General features: G+C 42.3%; 1 protein-coding gene across 3 annotated transcripts in view; it reads right to left on the bottom strand.

Moving 5' to 3' along the window:
- LOC147432922 (uncharacterized) overlaps window positions 1-20,154 on the bottom strand; it is a 65,743-nt gene extending 45,589 nt beyond the window's left edge. Inside the window, exons 1-2 of one of the 3 annotated variants that reach the window (XM_086492668.1) lie at window positions 19,924-20,057; window positions 19,233-19,383 (exon numbers count right to left, since the gene is read on the bottom strand). Coding sequence is in view for 2 of the 3 variants with exons in the window: in XM_086492666.1 (XP_086348792.1) it covers window positions 19,924-20,026 (103 nt within the window). In the remaining variant the exon portion in view is untranslated. Of the gene's footprint in view, window positions 1-19,232; window positions 19,384-19,923 lie in introns of all 3 variants that reach the window. The other 2 variants (XM_086492666.1, XM_086492669.1) reach the window with 2 other exon arrangements.
- Between the last annotated feature and the right edge of the window lie 7,508 nt (window positions 20,155-27,662).

Below are 27,662 nucleotides of genomic sequence, written 5' to 3' on the forward strand. Positions count from 1 at the left end.
ACAAGGGTTCGGTTAGCTTAGCTTAGGAAGTGTTCTGGCCCTTTTGTGAGTCTGTTCGCAGACCGTGCATGACCAGACACTTAGAGTAGATGCATATCCTGTGGTTGCACACAGCATGATCATCAGCATTACCATCAGAATCCATCAGGAGCATTTTCCAGTGCATTAAACCTATTTTTCCTATTTTTCACTTATTATTTTTAAGTGACTTTTGTTGGGAACTAGGTAGGGCAAATGAGCCAAGGCAATATAAAAGAAAACCTAGCGCTAGCATTCTCTGGCAGAAGTGGAAGAAGTGCACAGGCAACAGGCTTGCAACAGGCATCTCTCCCTCTCTCTCAAGCAAGAACCTTAAAGACCTGACGTTTTCAACCTTGAAGACCTAGCATTTTCAGTCTGGACATACAGCGCTTTCAGTCCCCCTTTGGACAGGGTTTTCAATCCCGTTCCGTAGCAGATCCACGAGTCTACACCGGCGTTTTCAACAGCATAGGACAGCAGCATATCAGCGTTTCTCAAGCCCTAAGTTCAGCGTTTTCAAGTCATAAACCTCAGTGTTTTTACCCTCACATCAGCGCTTGCAGAACCAGCAAATCCAGCGTTCTAGAGGCAACAGAACCAGTGTTTTATAAGGCAGCAGATCAACGTTTTTTATCAGCAGCATATACCGCAGCAGATAGCGTTTTCAACAGTCGTCGTCGTCACCGTCGCTCCACACATTGCATCATAGCCTCTCAAGTTTGCATCAACATCTTGTATCAGATTGGTGCAATCAATAGCATAGACTTCTCTCGCCATCGAGAGAAGGGCCTTCGGAGGAGGGTTTGACAACTTGTATGGTGTCATATACTTCTCTATATACCTTCATAAGTTCAGAATAGTCTGAACTCACGAAATATAAGAGGGAATAAAGCACTCATAAAACTATAAAAGCAAGGGACACAAGAAAAGAAAAGAAAAAACAAAAACAAACAAAAAAACTAACTAAATCACTTTGTTTGCTACGAAACAAAACTAGATAAAACAAAACATTATCAACTTAAAAATGTTTTTAGAAAAGGCATGCGTAAAAAAGTTGACGCAAACTTGCTTGGCTTAAAACAAGTACTCAACTTTAAGCAAAAAAAGGATAAGACATCTTAAAAACTTAATCTTAGAAATCACACAACAACTTCTAAAGGAACACATTCTTAAATCCTCAGGTAAGCTAAATACGAAATAGAAAAATGAATACTACTACAAACCTACGAAGAGCAAAGATCCAAACTTGACAATATGTGACCGCAACTTCGCTGCTTGTCCAAACAGGAAGAATAAGATTATCACCTTTATCATGCATAGCTTGGACAACAGCTATGACATCCCTACTCATGTCGTCAATGCCCAAGAGTAGTTGCAGGTTTATATAGAGGTCATTCATGCTTTGAACGTACTCTACAAAACCACCGAGCTGAGTTTCTATCACCCTCTGGAGGTGATGGGCATACTCAGCCGTGTTAAAGGCTAGCATTTGTCAAGCTATAGTAAAAATACTAGAAGCGTTAGAGATCAAAACAACAACATAAGGTGTTATTAAGTCAAACAATAAGTGGGTTTTTTAGCTCCCCACTTCTATTGAATTTACTACTGATTATCTTGAACATTCCAAAGGAAGAAACATTAAAAATAAACTTACTACGATGCAAAAATGAACGAACGTTTTTCATGATTCTTTTGAATGAGTATCCTTTTTCAACTAGTAAAGAAATAAGATGACAAGATTGAACAACAAAAGCAGATTTACTAGAACAAAGACGAGAAAATCTAAATAGTTGAGAGCAAATGACACCGTACTTAGCTAAAAGAGAAATGTTCGAAGAAATGTGAGGCATACGGATGATATTTAGATTGGCATATTCTAGTTCAAGGTGCTTATCATAAATATCTACTTCTAATCCTAAGGGAGTCTAAAAAATCTTAAGGTCTAAAAAGGCAGAACAATCACTATTTGTGGTACAGTTAAGTTTACAAAACTCCTTAGGATAAATTCCTCTGCCTACAGAACTCGAATTCAAGTACATGAAATCTTGAAAAGAAGGAACGTCAGAAACAAAAAGATCATCTACAAAACATCTTACATTACATAACTTGTGCAAAAATAGTGGGCAAGCGTTAGCAAGGACAAGACGCTCCATAAAATCAAACTCATAAGTAAAAAGATAGAAATTAGCAAGAAAAACAGCACAATTGGTGCCCATAGGAACACCAATCATTTGCTTAAAAAGAGAGTCATCGATGGTTATATATAAATTGTCCAAAAGAAAATCTAACCAAGATATGATGTCAATGTCACCTACAATCCTGGTGAATCTCTTTCTTCCTTTGTCTACCTCTACATTCTTACTTTTCAGCCATAAGAAGTCAAAGTTCAAGGCTAACTTTTCTACTAGCAATGCCTTGTGACTATCCTTCTCAAGCTTGTACGCAAAAACTTTTGAAATAAGAGACTTGACTCTAAATTTAAGGTCCTCCAAATTTAGCTTCATGTAAAGCGTTGTAAAGTCAAAAGTTTGGAGACATAAAGGAGAAGATTTCTCCTTAAGGCTTCTTGAAGAGTTCAAAAACTTTATAACAGGAATCAGACCTACTTAATCATTTAAATCCAACTTGAATCGGTAGGTACATCTGCTTCCTTTAGCATATTTTTCCACAATTCATTTACGCTAGGTAAAATGGCTTTAAAACAATAACTAAGCCATTTGGGAACCTCGGTCAAAGAGGTGTTACAAGAAGCAGCTATAAATCTAGGCTTTATAGGGTTCTTGTGGAACTTCCAAACGGTATATAAAAGGTAATTTAAGCTAGCACTTGAAACCAAAAGACTTAGAAAAGTCTTGATGTTTCAAGATAACCTCTTGCATCGAAAGATCACAATCATTGTAAGTCTGAGAGTTTACTTCACCTAACAAGCATTTTCAATAGAACTTTTTGCACGTAACAACAAAGTTATTAGAGCACTTATCTACGTAAGAGATTACAAAATCACGATGAAATTTCCTAAGAGCATCACGATCAGAAGAAGATATAACCTATTCCTTCCTGAAGAAATGTTCCTAGAGCAAGATGCTAATTCAAAGAAGCTTTCTTGAGGACTATAGACTTCCAATGGGTAAAAAAACACCTTGAACTTCTAAAGACTCCTCAAACTTTACTACGAAACTAGAAATTCCTTTCTCTATGGCTTTGAGAAGGCAAGAGTCATTCGAGGAAGGGACCCTATATTTAGTACCTCTTGTGAAAAGGTCTTTCAAGGAATCCAAAGAAAGAATAGAACAATCGGCAGTAACTACATGACCCAAAGCTCCATTTACGTAAGAAGAAAAGGCAGTTTTACTACAAGGGCAATCAATACTTGAGATTACTAGCCTTTCTTGCTTTTTAAGATTACGTCCGATGTCACTATAGTTGAAAGCTTTTTGTCCTAAAGTTTTCACATATTTGAAAGCTACGATGGGATGGTTCCATATCTTTCTGACACAAGGAGGGAGAGAATCCAAAGCTTCTTGAGATCGCAAAATAGAGCTTAATTCCAATCTTGTCTAAGTCAGGGGAGGTAAAGATAGTTATCAACAAATCTTTCTCTCCAACCAAGGGATTTTTCAGACTAGGACACTTGGACTTCAGAAATTTGCCTAAGAGTACTCGAAGTTGAGTACTATGAGTGTTAGGTGCAGCAGAATGAATGTTTGAACTTTGCTAAAGATGAGTGCTCCGAACTGTGCTCAAGGTTCCTTTTGTTCTTATGGAAGGGAGAGCCTTCCGTTCTTAATGAGAGAGTGCAATGATCACAAACAAAATGAATGGACACTGTGCGAGCAAGTGTATGAGATTGAGAGATAGAGAGAGAAGAGAATACGACACCAGAGATGTTGTAAAACCCTCCTCCGAAGGCCCCACTCTCGTTGGCGAGAGTGGTCTACTATTGATTGCACAAACTCGTACAAGTGGATGACAGTGGATTGATGCAATTCTAGGCTATGTCGAGGTCGACGACAGGGACGACGAGACCGACGCTATGGCTGGAAACTGCTACTCCTTATCTGCTGTACAAAAACGCTGGTGGGCTGAAATCTGTGACTGCTGGAAAACTCTGTTTTGCTGCCCCAAGAATGGAGGTTCACGGACGGAAGTTGCAAGTATTCTATGGCTGAAATCGCTGATGTAATGAGACTGAAAAACGCTACAGGGTTGAGGTTTTCAAGGGGTTGAAAATGCTATCTGCAAAAGCTTCTTCTTGCTAAATTTTGCCAAGGCTGAAAACTCTAGACACTGAAGTCTTTGGGCGATGTTGCTTGCTTGAGAAAACGCTAGGTACTGAAGTGTGTGGCAATGGGTTGCTGATGCAAAAACGCCAAAGCAGGGGGGGTCTTGGCGAGGCTTACTTGATCAAAACGCTAGGGATGCTTGTTGGAGGAAAAACGCTAGGCTAGGGGAAGTCTTGCTTGGAGGGAGACCACCAAGGGGGTTCTTGCTGAGAAGTTGCCTGTTGAGCGATGGAGCTCCTGCTGCCTCTTCTGCCAATTAGTGCTAGTCTAGGTTTGCTTATATACAAACTTACTCAATTTGCCCTACCTACTTTCCCACAAAAGTCACTTAAAAATAATAAGTGAAAAATGTCAAAACTAGGAAAAATAGGCTAAATGCACTGGAAAATTCCCCTGAAAGATTCTGATGGGAATGCTTATGATCATGCTGTGTGCAACCAGAGGATATGCATCTACACTAAGTGTCTGGACATGCACGGTCTGCGAACAGACTCACAAAAGTGCCAGATCACTTCCTATTCTAGACTGACTTGACTGAACTGAACCCTGATCATGTTGTAGCTTGTCCACAGACACATAGGGTTGGATGTGTCACGTGACAATGAGACTCTCTTAGCTCCAAATCTTCATAAGAGTAGTTCTCAAGGGTATACAACAGCTTAAATAGGATCCTTATATTATACCTTTCAAATAATTTATAAGAAAAAGAACCCAACTCCATGGCTCTAGATAGGTAAATCAATCTCCGTTTGAAATCCTTATAAGCAAAAATTCTATGGTTAGAAGGGTCATCACTCTCAATTCTAGAGATTGAAGCCCTAAGGAGACCTTGTACTCTACTAGAAATAGTGTTATGCAAGACAACCGGATTGATTTCAGGGATAGAAGGTGGATCTGAACAAGAACCTTTAGGAATCCAAGTTCTTTTAAACTGACTTGAAGGGAAAACTAACTCGGGTTTGGGATGCCTTCGCCAAAGCATAGGTTTCTTATGGTAAATTGTCTTATTTTTACGTAAAGAAGACTTTCCTTCCAAGTTGAAACCTTTAGGGAAAAAAGTATACAAAGTTCTCATCCAAAACAACTCTCGAGGCCACGCTGATTTATAGAACTCTTTAGAGTTTCTAAAATTACCCTCTATGTGCTCAATGGGAAAACATCGGAAAGACTCAAAGCCATGTTTTGCTATTGCCACATACAAGGGTTTCACACTTTCACATACGATGCTCTTACTTTGAACTTTTCTCGCCTCTCTTACATATTCCTGAAAACGGACAAAAGTTGTTCGAAAGGTTTTGCCAATATACATCATAGAATTATCATGAATACTATAAATAACATAAATAACTTGAGAGGTATGAACCGGACTTAAAGGACGATCTACCACAAGATTTTTTTCCCTTAAACGCCTCAAACCATTGAGGGCTTTTATGAAAGAACTTGTGTAATGAGTAATAACTAAGACATTCTTGAAAGAAGCCCAACGAATAGGACCATGACCAAAAACATGCAAATTCTTCAAATTCGACTTAGCTAAAAACTTAAATCTTTCTTGATACAGATTATGACTACTTCTAGCTACTGAAAAGAAAAAAGGGTCGAAAAGACGTACCTGAGAGTCATCAACATTGCTCGTTGAAGCTGAAGAAGAAGTACAAGTGTTTTTCATTTTTGTATTAAGGTCAGTGTTTCAAATCAATGCCCGCCTCAAGGCTAAAGATCCTAAGGCTAGATTGGTGTTAACCACACCCTCATTTGTATAGCAAGGCTACTGCCAAGCAGTGAGGATCTTAAATAAGGTTGCTTGCTACACTCAAAAGATCATCGACAATAGCGTGCAATCGAGTGCCCGTGATCCCTTGTTAGAATCACTACTCAACCTCTCGTCTCACATGAGATATTTCATGAAACCACACAAGAAACCCTTGATCCAAGGGACCCAAATAATAAATTAAGATGTTATTATTATTTTTTAAGAATTTTAAGAGAAAACCGTTATTTCTTAAACACGTGCATTCTACAAAGTTATATTTATAACTTTCTCACAACCGGGGGAAAAAAGAAACAAACAAACAAACGAAAAATTAAAAAAAACAAAAAAACTCACACACACACAATCAAAAACAAAAAACAACAAATAGATAAATCAAGACAATTAAAATATAAAAGACATAACACTCAAACAAACCAAAATCAAAACGAAAAGAAGCTCTACACAATAAATCATGATACAACCAAAATTACAAAGAGACCCATTACTTTGAAAAAGTTTATTTAAAATGAGGGATAAAAGTAATACACACATAAAATCACATCGACACATGAATATAAGATCGGGATCGGTAGCTGTTGGGGTATGCACACCCTCCCAATATATCTTCATGAAGCTCAACAGATGGTCACCACTCTCTCTATCTCTCAGTCTCAGCACCTCCACGCACAGTGTCTACCACTTGTTTGTGATCACCTGCACTCTCTCATTAAAGGACCGGAAGGCTCTCCCTTCCGTAAGTAAAAGGAACCTTGAGCACAAACGGAGCACTCATCTTGAAAAAGAACAACATTCATTTCCGTTGCACCTTACATTGGTATCAGAGCTTTGGCAGTGTTCTGTATCACTCAAGGAAAGAACCACAGAATTTTTTTTGCTTGTTGTGGTCGCACGTAACCCAAGTTCTCTTGGGCGTGTAAATTCCTAATCGTGTTTTTGAAGAGTGACAAGAAACCCAAGAAAGAAGGGCTTGTCCAGCCTCCCCTTGTGCCTCTTTTCACTCATTGAGAGCGGACCGTGCACTTAGCGGCCGGCCAATCGACGTGAGGTGGGAAAAAGCAACCTTGGTGTGAGCGCAAGGCCGCCAAGGGATGCGCCCACGGAAAAGAGCAAAACTCGGGTGAAGAGAAGATCCTTCTCTAACATAGATTGCAAGCTAAAGAAGAACCTCGAGACCCTCAAGGCCCTCAAGAACTCAAGAACCAAGACCCACAAGAACCCAAGAGGAGGGACTTAAGAACCCACGCTTTCAATGTATTGTCATCACCAGAAGCGGAATGGATACTTCGCATGGAGGTGATGGCCATGACAGTAGCGAAGAAGAATCTCACCACCGAGGAGGTTTTTCTGACCCTCCTCCTTCCCCATCTACGCCACGGATTGTACCAAATCCTATGGAGGCTTTGGTCAAGTCGATGATGGACATGATGGCACAACAACAAGAAGCGAATCGCGTTGTGATGGTTCAACAACAAGAAGCGAATCGCGTTGCGATGGCACAACAAGAAGCGAATCGCATTGCCATGGAGCGTGAACGCCAAACCAGACAGGAAACCTTGGACCGCAAAGCGCGTTTGGCGGCCGAGGAACGATGTTAGGTGCAACGGTATGAATGTTGTATTTTCTCAAGATTAGTGATCTTTACTGCTCAAGGTTCCTTTTAGTTCTTAGGGAAAGAGAGCTTTCCGTCTTATAGAGAGTGTGGTGATCACGAACAAAGTGAGTGGATCTAGTGCGTGCAAATGAATGAGACTGAGAGAAGGAGAGAGAAGAGATACGACACCGAGGGGTTGTAAAACCCTCCTCCGAAGGCCCCACTCTCGTCGGCGAGTGGTCTATTCTTTGATTGCACAAAGGTGTACAATGCGTATGCAATGGACTATGCAACTTGGTCTATGCCGATGACGACGATGACGACGATGGCTGAAATCTGAGATCTTCTAATCGCTGAATTTTGGGACTGAAGTTCGGTGGCTGAAAATGACTGTTTTGGCTGCGTTTTCTTGGCTGAAAAATGAGGTTTCTTAGGGCTGAAAACTGATGGTCTTTACGGGCTGAATCTACTACACTTTAGGTGAATAATGCCGGTCTTAATTTGCTGCTGAAATCCAAAAACGCCAGGGGCTGAAATTGGTCCTTTTGTCGCCGGGGTTCTGCAAATGCAAAAACGCTAGGCTGATCTGCTGTGTCGTGATGACGCCGGGGCTGATCTGCTGTGCACAAATCGCCAAGGCTGATCTGATGCAGAAACGCTAGGTCTTCTGTGGAGAAAACGCCAGAGTAGTCGCGGAGGTTGGTCTTGCTGAGAAGTTGCCTGTTGAGCAAGGTGCTCCTGCTGCCTCTTCTGCCAGAAAGTGTTAACTTGGGTTTGCTTATATATTAACTTAGCAAAATTGCCCTACCTACTTTTGTTGGAAAGTCACTTAAAAATAATAAGTGAAAATAACCAATAAATAGGAAAATAGGCTAAATGCACTGGACAATTCCCCTAACAGATGTTAATGGATTCTGATGGGAAATCCGATGATCATGCTGTGTGCAACCGGAGGATATGCATCTATGCTAAGTGACTGGACATGCACGGTCTACAAATAGACTCACAAAAGTGCCAGATCACTGCTAATCTAGACTTGACTGAACTGATTGAACCCTGCTGTGGTGTAGCTTGTCCACGAACACATAGGGTTGGGATGTGTCACGTGACAAACGAAAAGAAAGAAAAGCACAAAGGAAGGAGGCGGCCGAAGAAAGACGAGCGGCCTCGAAGGCCGAGCGTGAGGCACATAGAGAACTACGCATGCAAGAGTTGGTCCGACAGGTTCTCACCTCGAAGTCCGAGCCGGCCAAAGATGTTGGTGGTTCATCAAGTGGCGCAAGCCGAGATTCGGACTCCAACAACACAGTCACAGAGAAGCTGACTTTCAATAAGTATGATGGTAAGATGGATGCTATTGTTATTCATTCTTGGTTGCATCAATTTAATGCTTATTTTTGCGACAACTAAGAAGACAGGCAATAGCAAGGTTTTGACGGCAGCCATGTACCTTGCCGGTGATGCCATTAATTGGTACCACACATGGCAAGAGGCACAGTTGGCCGCGCACCTAGAGGAAGACGACGAAGACGCGCGCCTCTTTCCTTCAATTGGGCTGACTTCCAAGACAAGCTCAAGGCGCGGTTTATGCCACCACAATACCTAGCGCGATTGAAAGAGGATTGGCGCAATCTCAAGCACCATGGTATGCCAGTCATGTCTTTTTCTAACCGTGTTTTGCAGCTCGGCACCCAATTACGCAAATCGGATGATGAGCGCAAAGAGACTTTCCTTTTTGGGTTGGACGAATATATCAAGTTTGATGTAGAAGTCTTCGACCCCTCGGATCTCAACGAGGCGGTAGCAATTGCTCTCTCCCAAGAGATGAAGCACAACAAGGGCAAGCCTAAGGAGAACAAGTCATCTCAAAGTACCTCCCAGACTTCTTAGAACCCTCAGAATGGTAAGAACGGTAACTCTTCTAGCCAATCTTTCTCTAATTCTTCGGCAAAGAACTGTAACAATGAATCTAAGGGTAAAGCTAAAGCACCTGCAAAACCTAAGCTAGCCCCGGATGAAAAAGCTGCACAAGGAATTGTAGGAGTATACATAACGGCTGAAGAACAAGTGATTTATGCTAAGGAAGGTAGATGTTATCAATGTCACGTCAAGGGTCACATTAAGAAGGCTTGTCTTAAGACAACCCCACCTAAAGAACCTAAGGCACCCACAGCAATCACAAGCACTTTAATGAACCAAGCTGAATCTTCTCATGTCTCTGACACACACATTGATGAGTCTCTCATGAAGTGTTATGGTCATGTAAAGGGTCAACTTTTTATCATTTTGTTTGATCCAGACATATGCATGATGTAATTAGTGTCTCTCTTGTTGAGAGAGCCCGCCTAGAGGTTAGTCAAAAATCTCCTCTCGAGGTGTCTGGCTTCGCTCCCGGTATGGACTCTCTCATCACGAAAGAGTGCCTTGATGTGTTGTTTACAGTTCAACAAGCTGCTTTCCGTAGGAAATTTCTCGTGTCTCCTCTTTCAGGATGTGATATGCTTTTGGGCATTAGATGGTTTCATGAGCATAACCCTCTCATTGATTGGGAGGCCAACACTCTCACATTAAATGCCAAGATTGACTCTCCCATGATCATTCGTGTTGAGGAGGGTCTGCATTCTTTGCCTCTCATTTCTCATGTGCAAATAAAGCGTGAATTACGACGAGAAGCACAAGCGGCATTCATCTATGCTGCTCCAGTTACCCAGAGCATTCAGGCTCCAGACACGTATTCAGCTTTGTTTACCAAGTTTAAGCATCTCTTTTTGCAAGATAATCTTCCACCCCGTCTCCCACTCGCGCGGCCGGAGGACCATCGCATCGAGCTTATGGAAGGGGCACAACCTGTCAGTAAGGCTCCCTACCGTTTGAACAAGACACAGGAGGAAGAGTTAGAGCGGCAACTCACAGAGTTGGTGGCTCGAGGATTCATACGTCCGAAGAGCGAGGGCAATGGGAATATGTTGTTATTCCTTTTGGATTGACAAGTGTCGTGGGTACATTTAATCGTCTGATGGTAGGCCGTTTCGGCGATATGGTTGGTGTATATGTGTTCATCTTTCTTGATGATATTCTCATTTTTTCTGCATCGTGGGGGCAACATGAAAAAGATGTCGAAAGGGTACTAACCCGTTGAGATGAGTGTCACTTGTACATTGTAGCTGAGAAATCTGAGATTTTTCTCACTTAAGTTACTTATTTGGGTTATATCATTTCTGCAAAAGACGTCAAGCTAAACCCCGCGAAGGTGGAACAGGTACGTGATTGGGATTTGCCCAAAACTACATATGATGTGCGTTCTTTTCTTGGTCTATGTCAAGCATATAGTCCGCAAATAGAGAATTTTGCACGCATTGCCGCACCTATGATTGTTTTGAGAGGGGTAAAGACTCGCCGTCAGCGCGTAGACTTGCCCGAGGCAACCATTGAGGCTTTCGCAGTTCTCAAGGTTGCGGTGACAAAAGCACCGTGTCTTATCCTTGCCTCTTTGAATGACCCCTTTGAGGTATGGACGGATGCGAGCAATGTCGCCATCAACGCTGTGCTTCAACAACATGATCGTCTCGTAGCTTTCCTTAGCCGGAAGCTTAATAGTGCAGAAAAGAACTATTCAGTTTATGATAAAGAACTTTTGTCTGTCATTCACTCTCTTAAGCATTGGAAGCATTTTCTTTACGGTAGAGAGTTCACAATTCGCACAGATCACCAAGCCCTCAAGTGACTCCAATCTATGCCTAGTGTACATTGGAGTGATCGCCAAGCACGGTGGTCACAATTTTTTGAGCAATTTGGAGATTTGATTGAGTATGTGCCTGGAAAAGCTAACCCTGTTGCAGATGCGTTGAGTCGCAAAGGACAGATTTTGGCTCTTGAGTCAAGATCCACAGTTTCTATACAAGGGGTGTCTTTCGACAACATGAAGAACCAATATGCGGATTCCGAGTTTGGTAAGCAGTGGTTGCAAGCTCTTGCTTCGCAAGGACCAAGCAACTATCTCATTCGTGATGGTTTGTTGTATTTTCGTCAACGTCTATGTGTGTTGCCCTCTCTCAGGCCAACCATATTGCATGATGCACGTGATTCTCTCACGGGTGGGCACAGGGGAATGAACACCACTTTGATAGCAAGGCCTCTTGCTTCCGCTGCCTATTCCCGATGGACCTTTTCAGGATATCTCCATGGATTTTGTGACTAACCTTTCACCAAGTTTGCATCCAAGGAACACTCAATGTTTGACAATTGTTGATCGTTTCAGCAAGTTTTGCGTGTTGATTCCTTGTAAAACCACAATCACCGCACAAGATGTAGCACGGTTGTTCATTAAGCATTGGTACCCTCTCTGTGGTTTGCCAAAATCGATTGTTTCAGATAGGGATGTTAAGTTCACGTCCAATTTTTGGCGCACACTCTTTGAAAATTTCGACACTAAGTTGAATTTTTCATCGGCTTTCCATCCACAGTCAGATGGTCAGACAGAGATTTACAATCAGTTGGCTTTTGATGTTTTAAAGTCATATGTGCATGATCAGCAGTCTCATTGGGAGCTCTATCTCCCATTGGTTCAAGCTATTTTTGAATGACTCTTTTTCCTCTGCCATTGGTCGAACTCAGTATGAGGCAGCTTTTGTCCTTCTGTTCCAGTCACTTTTGACTCACTCGGTCAGTCAAATGCATGATGCCAATGCTGAAAGTCAATCATTGGATGAGATTTCTGAGAGTGTGAAGCTTCGGCTAAGCAAGGCTCAGGAATCTTATTTACGGCAGGCTAATAAGCATCGTCAGGATGTTTCGATCAAGGAAGGGGATTGGGTGTATTTAAGAATCATGAAGCAGCGTCTTAAGCAAGTTGAAAAGAAGTGTCCCAAGTTGTCTTGTCGAATGTATGGTCCATTTCCTGTCATTAAAAAGATAAATGAGGGTTCAATGAAATTGCAATTGCCTAACTCGTGGTCAATGCACAACGTTTTCCATGTTTCTTGGTTGAAAGTGTTTCAGGGAACGCCTCCAAAGGACATTTCGGAAGAAGAAGAGCCAGAGATCATCGATGAAGCTAAAGTCATGGAGCCGGAGCAAGTGTTATTGCATCGGTTTGGACATGGTTCAAAGAAGCAAGTGAGACAGTACTTTTTGAAGTTCAAGGATCGAGGAACCCACGAAGCAGTGTGGGTCGACGAAGAGTTTTTCAAAGATTATCCAGAGTTGTTGGCAGACTACAAGCATGCCATGCAGCTCGGTACCAATACCTCACTTTAAAAAGGAGGGGATGACACGTGCACATCTAACCCTATGTGCATGTGGACAAGCTACTTCATGACAAGGGTTCAGTTAGCCTAGCTTAGAAAGTGTTCTGGCACTTTTGTGAGTCTGTTCGCAAACCGTTCATGACCAGGCACTTAGAGTAGATGCATATCCTGTGGTTACACGCAGCATGATCGTCAGCATTACCATCAGAATCCATCAGGAGCATTTTCCAATGCATTAAACCTATTTTCCCTATTTTCACTTATTATTTTTAAGTGACTTTTGTTGGGAACTGGGTAGGGCAAATGAGCCAAGGCAATATAAAAGAAAACCTAGCGCTAGCATTCTCTGGCAGAAGTGGAAGAAGTGCACAGGCAACAGGCTTGCAACAGGCATCTCTCCCTCTCTCTCAAGCAAGAACCGTGAAGACCTGACGTTTTCACCCTTGAAGACCTAGCATTTTCAGTCTGGACACACAGCGCTTTCAATCCCCCCTTTGGACAGCGTTTTCAGTCCTGTTCTGCAGCAGATCCACAAGTCTACACCAACGTTTTCAACAGCCTAGGACAGCAGCATGTCAACATTTTTCAAGCCCTAAGTTCAACGTTTTCAAGTCATAAACCTCAGCCTTTTTAGCCTCACATCAGCGCTTGCAGAACCAGCAAATCCAGCGATTTAGAGGCAGCAGAACCAGCCTTTTTTAAGGCAGCAGATCAGCGTTTTAAAAGACAGTAGATCAGAGTTTTTTATCAGCAGCATATACCGCAGCACATAGCATTTTCAGCATTCGTCGTCTTCACCGTCGTCTCCACACATTGCATCATAGCCTCTCAAGTTTGCATCAACATCTTGTACCAGATTGTGCAATAAATAGCATAGACTTCTCTCGCCATCGAGAGAAGGGCCTTCAGAGGAGGGTTTGACAACTTGTTTGGTGTCGTATACTTCTCTCTCTATCTCTCAGTCTCAGCACCTTCACGCACAGTGTCTACCACTTGTTTGTGATCACCTGCACTCTCTCATTAAAGGACCGGAAGGCTCTCCCTTCCGTAAGTAAAAGGAACCTTGAGCACAAACGGAGCACTCATCATTCATTTCCGCTGCACCTAACACATGGCATCCCTGCAACCCTTTTCCGACTCTGTTTCAAGAGTCCTCTTCTTGCAAAACAACTCTGCTTTTACGGACGCGAAGTCCTTTCTTGAGAGTCTCAACTTGCCGATCCCAACGCGAGGGTCTACCACTCTCCGATCAGTGGATCTACTCCCAAGCTCAGGGTGCAAAACCCTTGGGCTGATCTGGCTCTAGTTCCTCAAACCCTATAGATGCTTATGCCTTCCCCTGCTCCTACTCCCTCACGAAGAGGAAGTACACCTACAAAAAAATACTCAGAGATCATAACAAGAAAATCGTTACCTTCAAAGTCTTGACGCTCGAAACGCAACTCGGTTCACGAAAAGCAATTCCCCGAAAGAGATCTCTACACAAAGAATCCTCTCTTCCAATCCTACACACAAAAGAGGTGTGTTCTCGGGTTCTTTCTCGTAAACCAGCCCCGTCTATGACGTTTATGGGATGAAAACAGAGAAAAACAGTAGTTTGTCGTGATGGAAACACTTTCGTAGGCACTTCTTCGCGATGGAATTCGTGCATTGAATCTTGGCGACATCTGGTACACTCGGGGCAGCCATGGGCATCTCCGACGACGTCGACTTCATGGCTGAAACTTGCTGCAGCAGCTTCTTTCTTCTAGCGCTGGCTTCTCTGTGAGACTAGGTGTGTGAGAGGGGTTCGCTTTATTTGCTCCTGGCAGCCGGCGGAAATAGAGGCAACCTTGCCAGCAGGAATAGAGGAGGGAGAGGGGCGCCAAAGAGGGGAGAGAGAAGAATAAGAAGAGGATTTTAACATCGTAGGAAACTATTTTAACACCAAAGAGAGAGCGTTGGTGTTCTGCCACACACACACACACACACAGAAGGATTGTGGGCTTCCAAGAAAGAGAGCACTGAATTTTTTGGCTTATTAAGTTGAGGGCTGCCCACTTATTAAGTGGGCAGACGGTCTTTTTTTTTTTTTTAAATGTCAGAACTTGCCCAAAAACTTAATAAAACCTTATAAGCTGAAAACAATGCATACACAACACTTCCCAGGCGTCCTTGGATGCAACCACATGCACATATGCAATGCAAACATAGACTTCCTCGCACGATAGCATCTGCTTTCCCGAAAAGAAACTGTATTTTCTCAAAGTTTCCTCCGAACCCATCTTCATTCAAGTGCTTGCTCATCCTTGTGCATAATTCTAACACAGTTCAGAATTTCCTCCCGACTATGGAATATTCCCTTTCCGATGCCCTTGTCACCCACCATGTGACACATCAAGAATACTCATCACGTAGTCCTTTCCTACCGAACTTACAGTACAATCTCCTTCGTGATGCTCTATGTCACCCATCTTATGACGCATCAAAGATATCCATTCCCGGATGGTCGAATACTATTTCCCGACACTCCCTGTCACCCATTTAATGTGACACATCAAAAGTACCCGTTCCTGTGGTGGCCTTGCAGATATTCCCGTTCACAGTGCTCCCGTCATTACTCTGAATGACGCACTAGAAATATCTGTACTCGGATGTCTCCAATGAGAAAACCCTCACTTAAATTTCCAATAATTCATTTAGAATTATTTTTTTCTTGGTGTCCCAAGCGAGAAAACCCTCTCACTTATAAATCCTATAATTCATTTATTTTCCTGTCAAATAAAGCCAATTTAGCAACATCCCTCTCACTTATAAACAGTTGTCCTCAACTGTAGAGGTTCAATTCTACTGCCTGGGGAGAAACGGGAAAAATTCTAAATCTTGTTCGATGGTGAGTTGAGCTGGTTCTTTCTCAAAAGAGAACTTCAAAATAAATTAAACAAAAACTCAATAATTCAATACTTACCTTTCCGGTTTTTGTCCTTCCTCAAGTACTTCGAGGATAACCTTCACCAATCATCAATCTTGCAAGTCATGTAGGACTCGTTATTGGTGTCTTACCAACAGATCGGAAGTTTCCTTATCCGAGAGTCTATTAACTCAATTCCGCCTTCTCAACCTCGAGAAGAATAATCTTCCTAGAAATCAATCTAGGTATCTCTCATTGCTCGTAATCCTGTGCTATTAGTCCTGAGGATATTAAACCTCTTGGATTTGACCGCATAGGGCATGTCTTAATCATAGAGCATTCATCTCGTGAGCATGGCTTCCTTTGGCAAATAGAGTCTGCCATCTTACTAGAGAAGGTTCTTGTTCTGGACCTTTGCTCAGTTAGGACGATTCTTCTGATCCGAAGATCCCTTGTGCACTACGGCACCTCTTTCCGCATTTTCCTCCTGCGGGTGTTACCACCAACAGTGTTTTCCTAACGCCAATTAGCGTGTCTTTCTTGCAGAGGCCATAAAAAAACGATTCACCTTGCAAGCATCAATAACGGCTTGCAAAATCTTAGGCAGATAAGACATAGTTACCAGGGAACGCATTCCCTAGGCCCTGGAACGCCGGAACCTCCCCCTCTGCCAAGTCGGAACGTCCCGGAACGTTTTGCCGTTCCGGGTGACCACTTGATACCGGAACGGCCAACTCTCAAAAATGGGGAGAAATAGGTAGTTTTTTGCAAATTTGTAGTGAACATTAGGTGTTTTTTTAAGTGTGCAAGGACTCAAAATTTAAAATGCACCCCCTCACACCCATTCCCTTCTCAAGCATTATTTGGGTGTCTTTTATGCCTCCCGTTCCGGACCCCTGGCCGTTCCCCCGTTCCGCGGGGGTCCCCGTCGCCGTTCCTGTTCCACGTTCCGGGTAACTTTGAGATAATCATAGCATTTTCTGAACGTATGTTCAAACTCGGTTCACAATAGAGTGAACTGGCTTTGATTCTCAAGGATGTTCTCCCATATGTGATTAAGGTGTCTCTTTCCGTCTTGGCCGATCTTTATGTGCACGAAAATAGTTCATGTTCATACTGACAGTATGCCAATGGTACTTGAGTCTTGACCTACTTATGAAGAAGCATATGCTACAAACATAACTTGCTACTATAGAGGGCAATCCACGTAGCGTACTTGATCATCGACCATCAGAATACCCCTTCTCAATATAGAAACTCGGAGCAACCGAACACGGCTGAAATAGAGATTCTCGTGTCAGAATATCATTGCGCGCGAAAAGGCGCTTGAGTGAGGTATCTCAAATGCCAATTCACTTCCTGAAAAGGAAGTTGACTCATCTCAGTCTGGTTAGCAGAAAAAAATTTGAATGGTAGTCGACTCGCCTTGACAACAAGGTCTGCATCTTCATGCGTTATCCATGTACCCGAAGGTGTCCATAATATTGTATTACAGCTTTTGTGAACTCGGAAGATTTCCTTCCTTTCCTCGGTCGACTTGGTTCCAAAGCAAACCCGCTCATCAGATAAATTGGGATTTCAAATCTCGGATTCCTTGAGCACACGCCATAGCCGTTTCTTGCTCCTTCCCTCAAAAAGAGAGTGTTCATTCACTTGTGCAAAAAGCACTACCATATCTTCCTTTAACGGGTAGGGGGTGTAGGCTCATAGGGTACTCATGCTTGATAAAAGTTTTTTTTTCTTTGCTTGAAAGCTCGAAATGGTTCCTTCATAATGTCCTACCCACAATAGCAGGTAATCTATTAGAAAACTACCGGATACTAGATCAATCAGTGACCTTCTTGATAGTTGAGCAAACTAGTTCATCGTTGTCACGTGCACACTTCACTTGCGCTACGTGGACCTTACATTCAAGTTTCCACTACTAAAAGGAGCCAACAAGGTGTCATAAATGTCTTGTGATCGTAAATTACTATCTCTGGTACATGATAACAAAGATTGAACACAATCTTCCACAAATACAATATCTCGTGAAAGCAAGATATGTTTTGTTTGCGGATGATATAACTTGTAACATTTGATTTCACAATTGTAGCCAACAAAAATGCACTTACGTCCTTATCATCCAATTTTTTGCGGATGATATAACTTGTAACGTTTGATTTCACAATTGTAGCCAGCAAAAATGCACTTGACGTCCTTCTCATTCAATTTTTTGCACTGTGTTTGTGACACCAAAGCACAATCTAAACAGTAAAAAACGTGCATGTGATCATTAGATGGCTTCTTATCATGCCATGCTTCATAAGGAGTCATGATTGCAAGGCTTTGGTCAGATATCTGTTAAGTCTATAAGTAGCACACATGAAAAGTTCGGGCTCATTTCAACCTCCACTACAAGCATTACTACGTAGGCAAATTTGTCCTTACATGCAAAATTTATGTTAGTGGCATTTTTTGCATACAGGTCCCTTACAGTTTTCTTTAGTTGTGCTATATAGCACAATTAGTCCCATTATGGAAATTTTGAGCTCATTTTTGGGCCTTGTAAGAAATTGTTGATGTGGCACAACTTTCAAAAAGTGGGGACTAGTAATTTTTTTGCAACTAAGATCCAAATTTATCGTAGGTTGGATATTTAGAATCTACTCTATAAATGTTATCTATTGGGGCTACAGTCTAGCATGAGTCTTAGCTTAGGACTGAGCCTGGCACCTTTGTGAGCCTCTAGCAGGACATGCATGCCCAGGCCGGTCATAGTTGTATACCCTCTCTTGCACAGTACAATCATTTCAGCATGCAGGTAATTTTACCGCGTGAACCACCCCTTACTACCTTATTTTTTAATAAGGGATTTTCAGCCATTCCTCAGTTGGTCATGGGCTGATTTATGTCCCTACTCGACACAGACTATGCCTCCTATATAGGCAGCCCTTTGGGCGCAAGGAGCACAAGAGGGAGCAGTAGCAAAAGACCTACAGCGCCAACGTTTGCAGACCAGCCAGCCAGCCAGCGTTTTTAGCCCTCTTCTCATCAACATTTTCAGCCCAGAACAGCCAGTAGAACCTCAGCCTAGCCTCGTCGTGGTTGCAGACCCCTTACCATCAACACCGCTAGCACATTCGGGCATTCATCCACACCGTCATCGTCGTCACAGTACCCCAGCACCTAGTACCCCTTGTGTGCCCTGGCTCGGCATAAAGATCCACAAACCCGTCAAGAACCTCGTTGTCGACATAGATCTACAAGCCCATCAAGAACACCGTTGTTGACATCATCATCGTTGACATAGAATAAAACTCATCGGCTAGTTAAGTGGCCTCTTGCATTGTATCCTTTCTAATAATCTTGGACAAATTGGCACCACGGGGGAATGTCGTCAACATGTAAAAGAACTGAAATTGGATATACAAGAGGTTCCCATCACCTTAAGCTTTTGGGGTTTAGATGGCTAGACCACCTTGAGAAAACTTTAGTTAAGTGTGCATGTACGGCGACAACACTGAGATGAGTGACCTCCCAAGAAGTTTTGTCCCTTGGAATCTTCCACATGGTTTTCTACGAGTAGTCCATTGAACCTGGGAAGTGAACCACAACGATACGCTTTACTAGGCTACATGTTGTCAAAGTATAGCAACATCCATCGAACACAAGTACAAATCATTTATGCAAAAAGGGTTTCGAGTGACAAAAACCTAATCGTCCAAACATGCATGTCCTACGAACAAGCCGACAAAATTGCTGGTACTAAATCCCCTAGGCTCTATGACATTGTTTGGCTCTGGAAGTAGGTTAAGCATGGGACGTGGCACACAAAGCTCATGTACATGACATCATATGCTCTCCTACTCTGGGCTCCTCTAGTGGACAAAGAATGCAAGTTGGATCATGGCCAGCACTATCAGCCCAAATCTGATTGTCAGGTCAGCACGAGCTAAAAGTTTGAGCTTTGATGACAATACTAAGAGCCTTGGCATTTTAGCTCCTACATTATGGATCTACCTCGGCTCTACGCTTGAACAACAGTAAAGGACCTTAGTGTTTTCATGTCTATGAAGCTACCCCCTCATGCGAGGTCGTTTTCATTTAGCTAGAACTCACTGAGGTAAGAAGCTAACCTCGCAGTTCAGAGACAGTTGCATCGTCACATGCGGATAAAAGGAAGTTGGTTCCGAGATTGGTATCTACTGCAATAATCCTGTTCTGCTTCATCCTCTCCATCTTTGCTTTCTCATCAGCCTACCGTTTCTTGCAAAGAGCCTCTCCATGCGCCAATTTCACATACGCGCACGCGCACACAGAGAGAGAGAGAGAGAGAGAGAGAGAGAATGCTAGCAAATTTTTATTTTATTTTTTTAATAAGGCAGAGGTACATTAAAAAATGGAGTCCGAACTCACTCAAATAGGCAACATAGTGGATCCAGACACAAATTGGCAAAATAGATACATTTACTAGTTGGCTTTCACACTTTCAAACAGATGGGCATATATAGCAGCACAGACTTTCTTCAAGTGTTCTTGAATGATGTCCAGCTCAACAGAAGGGCCTCCGCTGTGTTGGTTAGTTCCCCTTCTCATTCATGGATTGGCTTAAGAAATGCTTCAACGTGCTCAATGGTGCCTCTCTCGCATTTCTTCACCTCCGCTGGCGACATACCGTTCGAGGTGGGCAGACGAGGGTCTAATTACGCAACCGGCTTTTTGCTTCAAAAGCCTACGAAATAGCATTAGCAATCCATTCATTGCCAACTGGCTATGATTGAGAAAAAAATTTATTACATCTTTTAATACAAATATGCCATAAGTATTCTAGTATAATTGAGACCAAATTTTTATTTGTCTTACCTGTTTCTATGATATTTTTGTCTGTCTCATTTGTTTCTATGGTAGGTTTGGCTGAGACAAGAAATACTAGACTCTGATGATATGTGTGCATTGTAAAGTATGTGCCAAGCAAATAAGTATGCTTCCACTCACTAAAAGCATGAATCATTGCTAAGAGTTCTCTCTCCATGAAATCTGCTAGTAAAATATGTGACCATGACAAGTCATTGCATTTAAGGTTGCATAACTGAGCTAGAATTAAAAAATCCTTTTTGTTGTCTTAGAAACTAATAAACAAGTGGGCGTCTTTGTAGGTGGCCGACCGTTTATTAAGCTTGGTGTTGATTGGTATTGTAGTTTATTGGTGGAGGGGAGGGATCTTGGGAAGGGGATGCCAACCTAGCCACCAAAGTTTCCTTAAATCAAGAACGCCACTGCATCCTATCTTCCATCTGTGACCTTTAGGGAATTATGAGGAGTGTTGAATCAAGAAAGAATGCTTCATTGGTTGAAATACCAAATAAGGATGTCAGCTCCTCAACAAACCAAAACCTATTGTTTCCATGTTCCATAAGTCCTGCCAAGTGCAGAATACATCTTGTGAGCTTTTCAAAAGTCGTGGGGGGCAAGGGTAGAAATGTTTAGTGCTTACCACAATGGGCAATCAAAATAAATCTTGTCCCATTGCCCCTTGTTGTGTATGTCCAAGATGAGGTGAGGTTTGTATTCATTCCACGCTTTCCATAACGTCTAACCAATTCTAAACCCTTGCTTTTGATTGGAAAGGGTGAAGCAACGATGGTTAAGGTGGGGACGTGGTACCATGACGAAGAGTGCTTCAAAGAGAAGTGATTGATATGTCGATGAATGAGCTGTGTCCAATCGATGTGAGGGTTGAAGAAGGACCTCGTAATCCATTTAGCCATGAGCTTATCTGCAACCGCAAAGATAGATATATCAATGATCCTTAAGTCTCCTTTGTCTTTAGATTGAAGAGAAAATTCCGACCTTAGCCATAACTTTTTTTGAGGGATCTCGCTTCCATAGAAAGTTTCTACATATCTTACGGATGGACAGAAATTCCTCGGATAGAAATCCATCCCATCTTTTGAGGTTGGGCAAAAATCTGTTGAGGACCCAATTCCATCTTTGTTTTTTATTCATAGAGATGCCCATAGGGATGCCCCATAGATAGAAAGATTACCCTTCCTCTATAATTTGGCATCCATATGACTGGAGCTCAGTAGAGGATACCTTTATGGATGATTATATACTTGTTTTAGTGTGATTGATGACCAAAATCGAGGCCGTGCAAAAATTATTCTGACGGGTCCAAAACTCCAAAATGGATTAATCATTGTTGTGGAGAAGACCTGTAGTATCATTAGCAAAGATTTTTAACCATAACTAATTTCTACCTAGGAGAATGATTCCTTTTATTTTCCCTTGACGAATTCTATCTTAGACTAGACTGGTGAGACCTTCAGTGATTATTGCAAAGAGAAGTGGGGCCAGTGGGCATCCTTGCCTGAATGATGGAACAAGGTTGATTGATGCAAAAAGCTTGCCATTGATACATATTCAAGAGCTAGAAGAGTTAGGATATCCATGATCATGCCTTGGCCAAGGCCCACATCTCTTAGGGATTAGATGATGAAATCCCATTCAGTTCGATCATAGTCATTGTCGAGATCTACTTTGACAAAGAGAAAGTCTGGATTGGTTGTACTTATCTTGATGGCGAGGTAACTGCAGGTGGTATGTGGGAAATAGTAATTGTGGCAAGAGTGGATATAGGAGAAATAAGTAGAGGTGCATGCGAGGGAGAGATTGCAGGTATAACAGGAAGAGGTGAATCGAGAATGGCGGAGCTGACCACTGGCACAATAGAACCAAGGGCGGAAGTAGAAGGAGAGCGTCGTGGAATGTGTGTCGCCCTAGTCTGGTTCTCTGCAAATGGCAAATGAAGCATTGACTTTGCCATGTCTTTCACCACTTTGGCCATGTTCTTCTTCTTCTTATGTGGTTGAGTTGCAACACTTCCAAAAGATTTTCTTTTTGTTTATGAAGTTCACCTAGTGTATCCTCATCCACCTCGACAAGACTGACATGGATGTTGATGACTCACGCCAACATGGGGGTGGCAAAACATTGGAAGCTCAATTGAGTGGACTACACCTGACCTGATGAAACCCACAAGGTATAGTGTTTATCAAGCAACAGAGGCCATCACAAAGTGGAAAATTTGTGGGAACATCACCTCTTTGGCATCCTAGAAACTAATATTTGAAGACTACCACAAGTGCTTTGTTCCTCACATAGTGAGGGTGATCAGATTGAAACAAATCCTGACATGGCTGGTTTGTAGCGTCTTTAAAGCATTGAGAGTATGTATGTGTAGTTGGCTTCAAAGATGGGAAGCTTGTCATCCCTAGCGCATGACCAATCCATGTTGTAGTGAGAGCGTGCCCTTGTATTTTTGTAAATAAGGTATAAAATCTCATGAACCATATCGATAGGGACAAAAATTGATAAGTTTGCATCAATTAATGCCATTAAAGCTATTTTCTAAAGCTGATCACGAGAGAGTATGTTGTGAAGAGATGGATTAGGGGATTGTAGGCGTGCTGATCTCATGGCTTAATAAGTAATTATTACTCTTGTTTCTACCTTTGGGATCTTGTTCTTGATTTTGAGCTCAAATCCAAATCCAAATCTTGTGCAAATACCCTATAACTTTTGTCACTAGGGGGATTAGAGGTCATGTATGTAACGCGATGGCTATTGTGGTTGGATTATTCTTCATCTCTAGAACTAATATGTCTTTCATCAGGGATAGGCCTCTTCCTAAAGGCTTCCCTGCACGATTGCCTACTGCTCCTACCATAAGACAAGGACCCACTGCAAACTGTAGTATATTGACACATTGTAAACTCATTGCAAATTGGTGACACTACAAAATCTTACATATAACACTCACATATGCTGTCAAAACCCCACATTATCGTACATGGAGAGCTTTACAAAGTGTGTAGACCTACTATCCTACTCCAAAATCTTGTACATATCTACTCGAAGAGAACACTGGAAAGAACGTACACGGAAAGAATGCTGGAGGACTGGATAGCGAGGCAATCACTAGAGAATGTGGATAGGGGCGAGGCAATGGTTTGGGTAATGGCAAGAGGGTGGGCAGGGGCGAGAGTGGGTGGGTGAGGGCAAGAGAGAGAAGAGGGGGTGGGTATCACTAAAGGGAGTTGGGTGGGTAGAGCTAGAGAGAGAAGATAGCCTCATACAAAGACGTAGCCACTGTGTTACCTATGCAGTTGATGGTAGTGAGTACTGCTACTCATTTGGTGGCATAATCGATAGCGACTAGAAAATACTTGCATTGCTTGGTTGATCAGGGGGAGAGATTTGGACCAACAAAATCTAAATCCCATTGTTCAAATGGCACCCATGCCATTGAAACCTGTAAATGATGGTTGAATTGCATGCTAGGCTTAGGTGCACAATGTTGACAAACATCACAAGTCTTCACATGAGCGTAAATTCCGTCAAGTGTGAACCCCACACAGTTGTAATTGTAACTACATGTTCCACTAGGCATGCCAAAAATGAGAGCGCCTATAGTAGAAAAAGTGTGTCATACTCTCTATTGTGGGTGCCCTACAGTGCAATTTGCATGAACCTCGCTCCAAAAGAAAGAAAACACAACATAACAATGGAGCAAACAACTCAAAGGCACAACAACAGATATAGAACTCAATGGAGCTCGATGAACTTATGGAACCAGTATATACTCGGGCTAGCCCAAGACTCACAAGTACAATGGAGGTGTCCAGGCTCCAACTTGCAGGGAGAGTGAAAATGTGCAATGTTGGACATAAGACACAAGACCTAAGATACTTGATCATAGAAAGTAGATGAATCATACCACCACTAGAACCAACTACACATATATACAATCATAAAGAGCCACCAATGGCTAGAAAAATATCCTTGATAATCTGGCTACATCTATCTCCAAATTGTGGTCGTGGTGATCTCACCATGGTGTCCTCTAGACACCACCCATATCTCTATCACATGCCACCAACTAGGTTAGAGTCCGTACAGTGTGAACTCTAAAAAAGGGCACTTGTAGCGAGAAAAGTGTGTCATGCTCTCTATTGTGGGTGCTCCACAGTGCAATATACATGAAACCTCACTCCAACAGAAAGAAAACACAACATAGCAATGGAACAAACAACTCAAGCCACAATGATAGACTTAGAACTCAAGAACCAATACAACTCTGACTGGCAACACACTCAGCTCCAACCCTCGGACTCACAGGTACAATAGGGTATCGAGGCTCCTATAACAGAATTGGACTTGTAACATGGAAAGTAGCGGAATTAAAATAACTATAGTGATCATTTTGAAGAGAATTCTTCAAGAGCATAAAGAGAAGACTTGATGATAGATAGCAACGTATTCATTATACCTAGTTAGCTTGGCATGAACAATACTTTGCAAGAAAGAGGATTAGAGAAGTTGACAACGGTTGAGGACCGGATTTACTTGGAGCCGGTCCCCCTCCAAAAGGCTTTTGCATTATAGATTCTCCCATAATGAGAAACTTGGTACAATGCAAGCTTTGTGTTCCTTAAGACCTAATCGATGCAATGAAGATGGAAAGCTTCATGCATCAAAATTATGCCCTTAATCAACATAATGAAAGCATTAACTTGTCCACGGCCTTAGTCCCAAGACCTCAAACACCTTCAAAGGTGGAGAGAGCTAGCAGGGAATGAGGGTAGGGAAGAGGAAGAAGAAGTGACATACAAGAAAGAAGTACCTTCCTCACCATAGATTACTCTTTTAGCTTAGCTTAGCGTGGTAATATAGATGGTAGAGAAGATGAGCATGCCATTGAAGCTTGGCTCTTGGTTGGATTTGCATTCCATAGCCAAGAGTTGTTGATGTAGGCTCTCAACTTCTCAAGATTGGAGAAGGAGATGGAGTTCTTTGCTTCACACCATCAAAGTGTGTGTGTGTGAGAGAGAGAATGAGAATAAGGATGCCCAAATCAGCCCCCCTCTCATGCTTGGTGGACCTCTCTCTCTCTCTCTCTCTCTCTCTCTCTCTCTCTCTCATATTATTTAATTATATCATTTGGACAAGTGTCCTCTTTTCCCTCTTTGAGAGAAAGAGTTTAATTATTTATTTAAATGCATTTAAATTCTCATTGGACCCCTTTAAAGCCCATCCAATAGGATTCAAGCACATCACAAGGGTAGATTTGGAGAGGTCCGAAAGTGTAAGCACGGGTTGAGAGGTAAGCTGTTCTTTAAGCTTATCAAAAGCATTTTTTTCCTTGGCAGACCATACGTACTTAACATTCTTCTTTGTCAAGTCATGTAATGGTATCGCTATTTGGGAGAACTTAGCTATGAACCGTCTATAGTATGCACACATACCAATAAAGTTTCGTAGCTCATGTAGATTCCTTGGGTTAGGCCATTTGTTTATTACCTCTAACTTTGTTGGATCCATACGGATACCATCTTGAGAGATAATGTGACCTAGTATTGAATCACTTGAAGGAAAAATTCACTCTTCTTTGGATTAATGAAAAGTTTATTCTCCCTCAAAGCTTGAAGTGTTGCTTATGCTGGAGTAGATGATGATATCATCAATGAACACTCCAGTAAACATACGATAGGGTCAAAAGATTTTCTCCATCAGGCGGTTGAACGTGGCTAGAGCATTTGTCAAGCCAAAAGGCATGACAAGATATTCATAAAGACCAAACGTTGTGCAAAACGCGGTCTTTATGATATCTTCATTCACTATCCTTATTTGATGATAGCCACTTTAAGGTCAATCCGACTGAAGTAGGTCAAGCCTTGTAGCTTATCGAACAGATCTTCTACCAGTGGTATAGGAAACCTGTTTTTGATAGTGATACAGTGTAGTGCTCGATAGTCCACACACATGCGGTACGTGCCATCTTTCTTTTGCACTAGAAGGACTGGTGAACAAAAGGGTGTGCGCTCCTTGCCGCACTGTCGAAGCAAGGGCCTTGCCTAACACTGTGTGCGAGCCATAGACGGCTCCAAGCACACAACTAGCTTAACTAGTAAGCTCAAAAGAGGGCAATGGTGTGTCACTCACCGCTCTATGCTCCTGCCGTGGAGGATTCCTCGCCGCGAAGAAGAAGGAGACGCCGCTACGTCACACTCAACCGCTTCACCGCCGTCGTGCCGCCGCAATGCTCGATCGCGCTCTCTCTCTCTCTCTCTCACATACACACACACACACAAGGAGGTGAAGAAGAAGAAGATGGAGATGGAGATGGAGCAAGAGCACTCTTCTATTGCACAAATGAGAGAATGAATGAATTTTAGGTTTAGTTGGCTTCTATATGAGCTCACCCCATTCACACTTGGGCGCCCATGCTTAGCCAACTAATCCCTTGAATGTCCCAGTTAGAGTGCGCCTCTCATTGGCGATCACTCTTACCCTTTTCCTATTGGTCCGACAAGCCCGGTACCTGACTCTACCAAATACATAATACACATCCGTCGTAGGTGATGGGGTGTCCGTGAGCTGTGAGGGTTAACATGCCCCCCTTCCTGATGTAGATTCCGTCCTCGGAAGCTATTTGAGTTGAAGCTCGTTCGTCAAGGTGGAAGAGCATTTGAGATGAATGTCCTTAGCCTTCTTCAGTCACTGCAAAATCAAACAACATTGGCACAGTAATTGCATTCTCATAAGTGAGTAAAAAGCATATGCAGTTTTAGGTAGACAAATTGATTGGTAAAAGAATTTCAAACAATTTGTCAGCAATGAACATTAAATTGCAATGTAATCAAATGCATAAACATATGTAAAGGTAAAAAATTAAACAAGTATGGGGTCGCTAATTTGACGGTCGAAAGGCACTAGAGATCGAATATTAATACCATGGGTAAGCTTCTTAATTTTCTGTGGTTAATTAAGTTGTTTAATCGCGAGAGCCAAGTATTCATGTTCGAGGGCTGAC

This window comes from Adiantum capillus-veneris, chromosome 20 (assembly GCF_014529385.1).
Source record: "Adiantum capillus-veneris isolate H3 chromosome 20, ASM1452938v2, whole genome shotgun sequence".
Lineage (NCBI taxonomy): Eukaryota > Viridiplantae > Streptophyta > Polypodiopsida > Polypodiales > Pteridaceae > Adiantum > Adiantum capillus-veneris.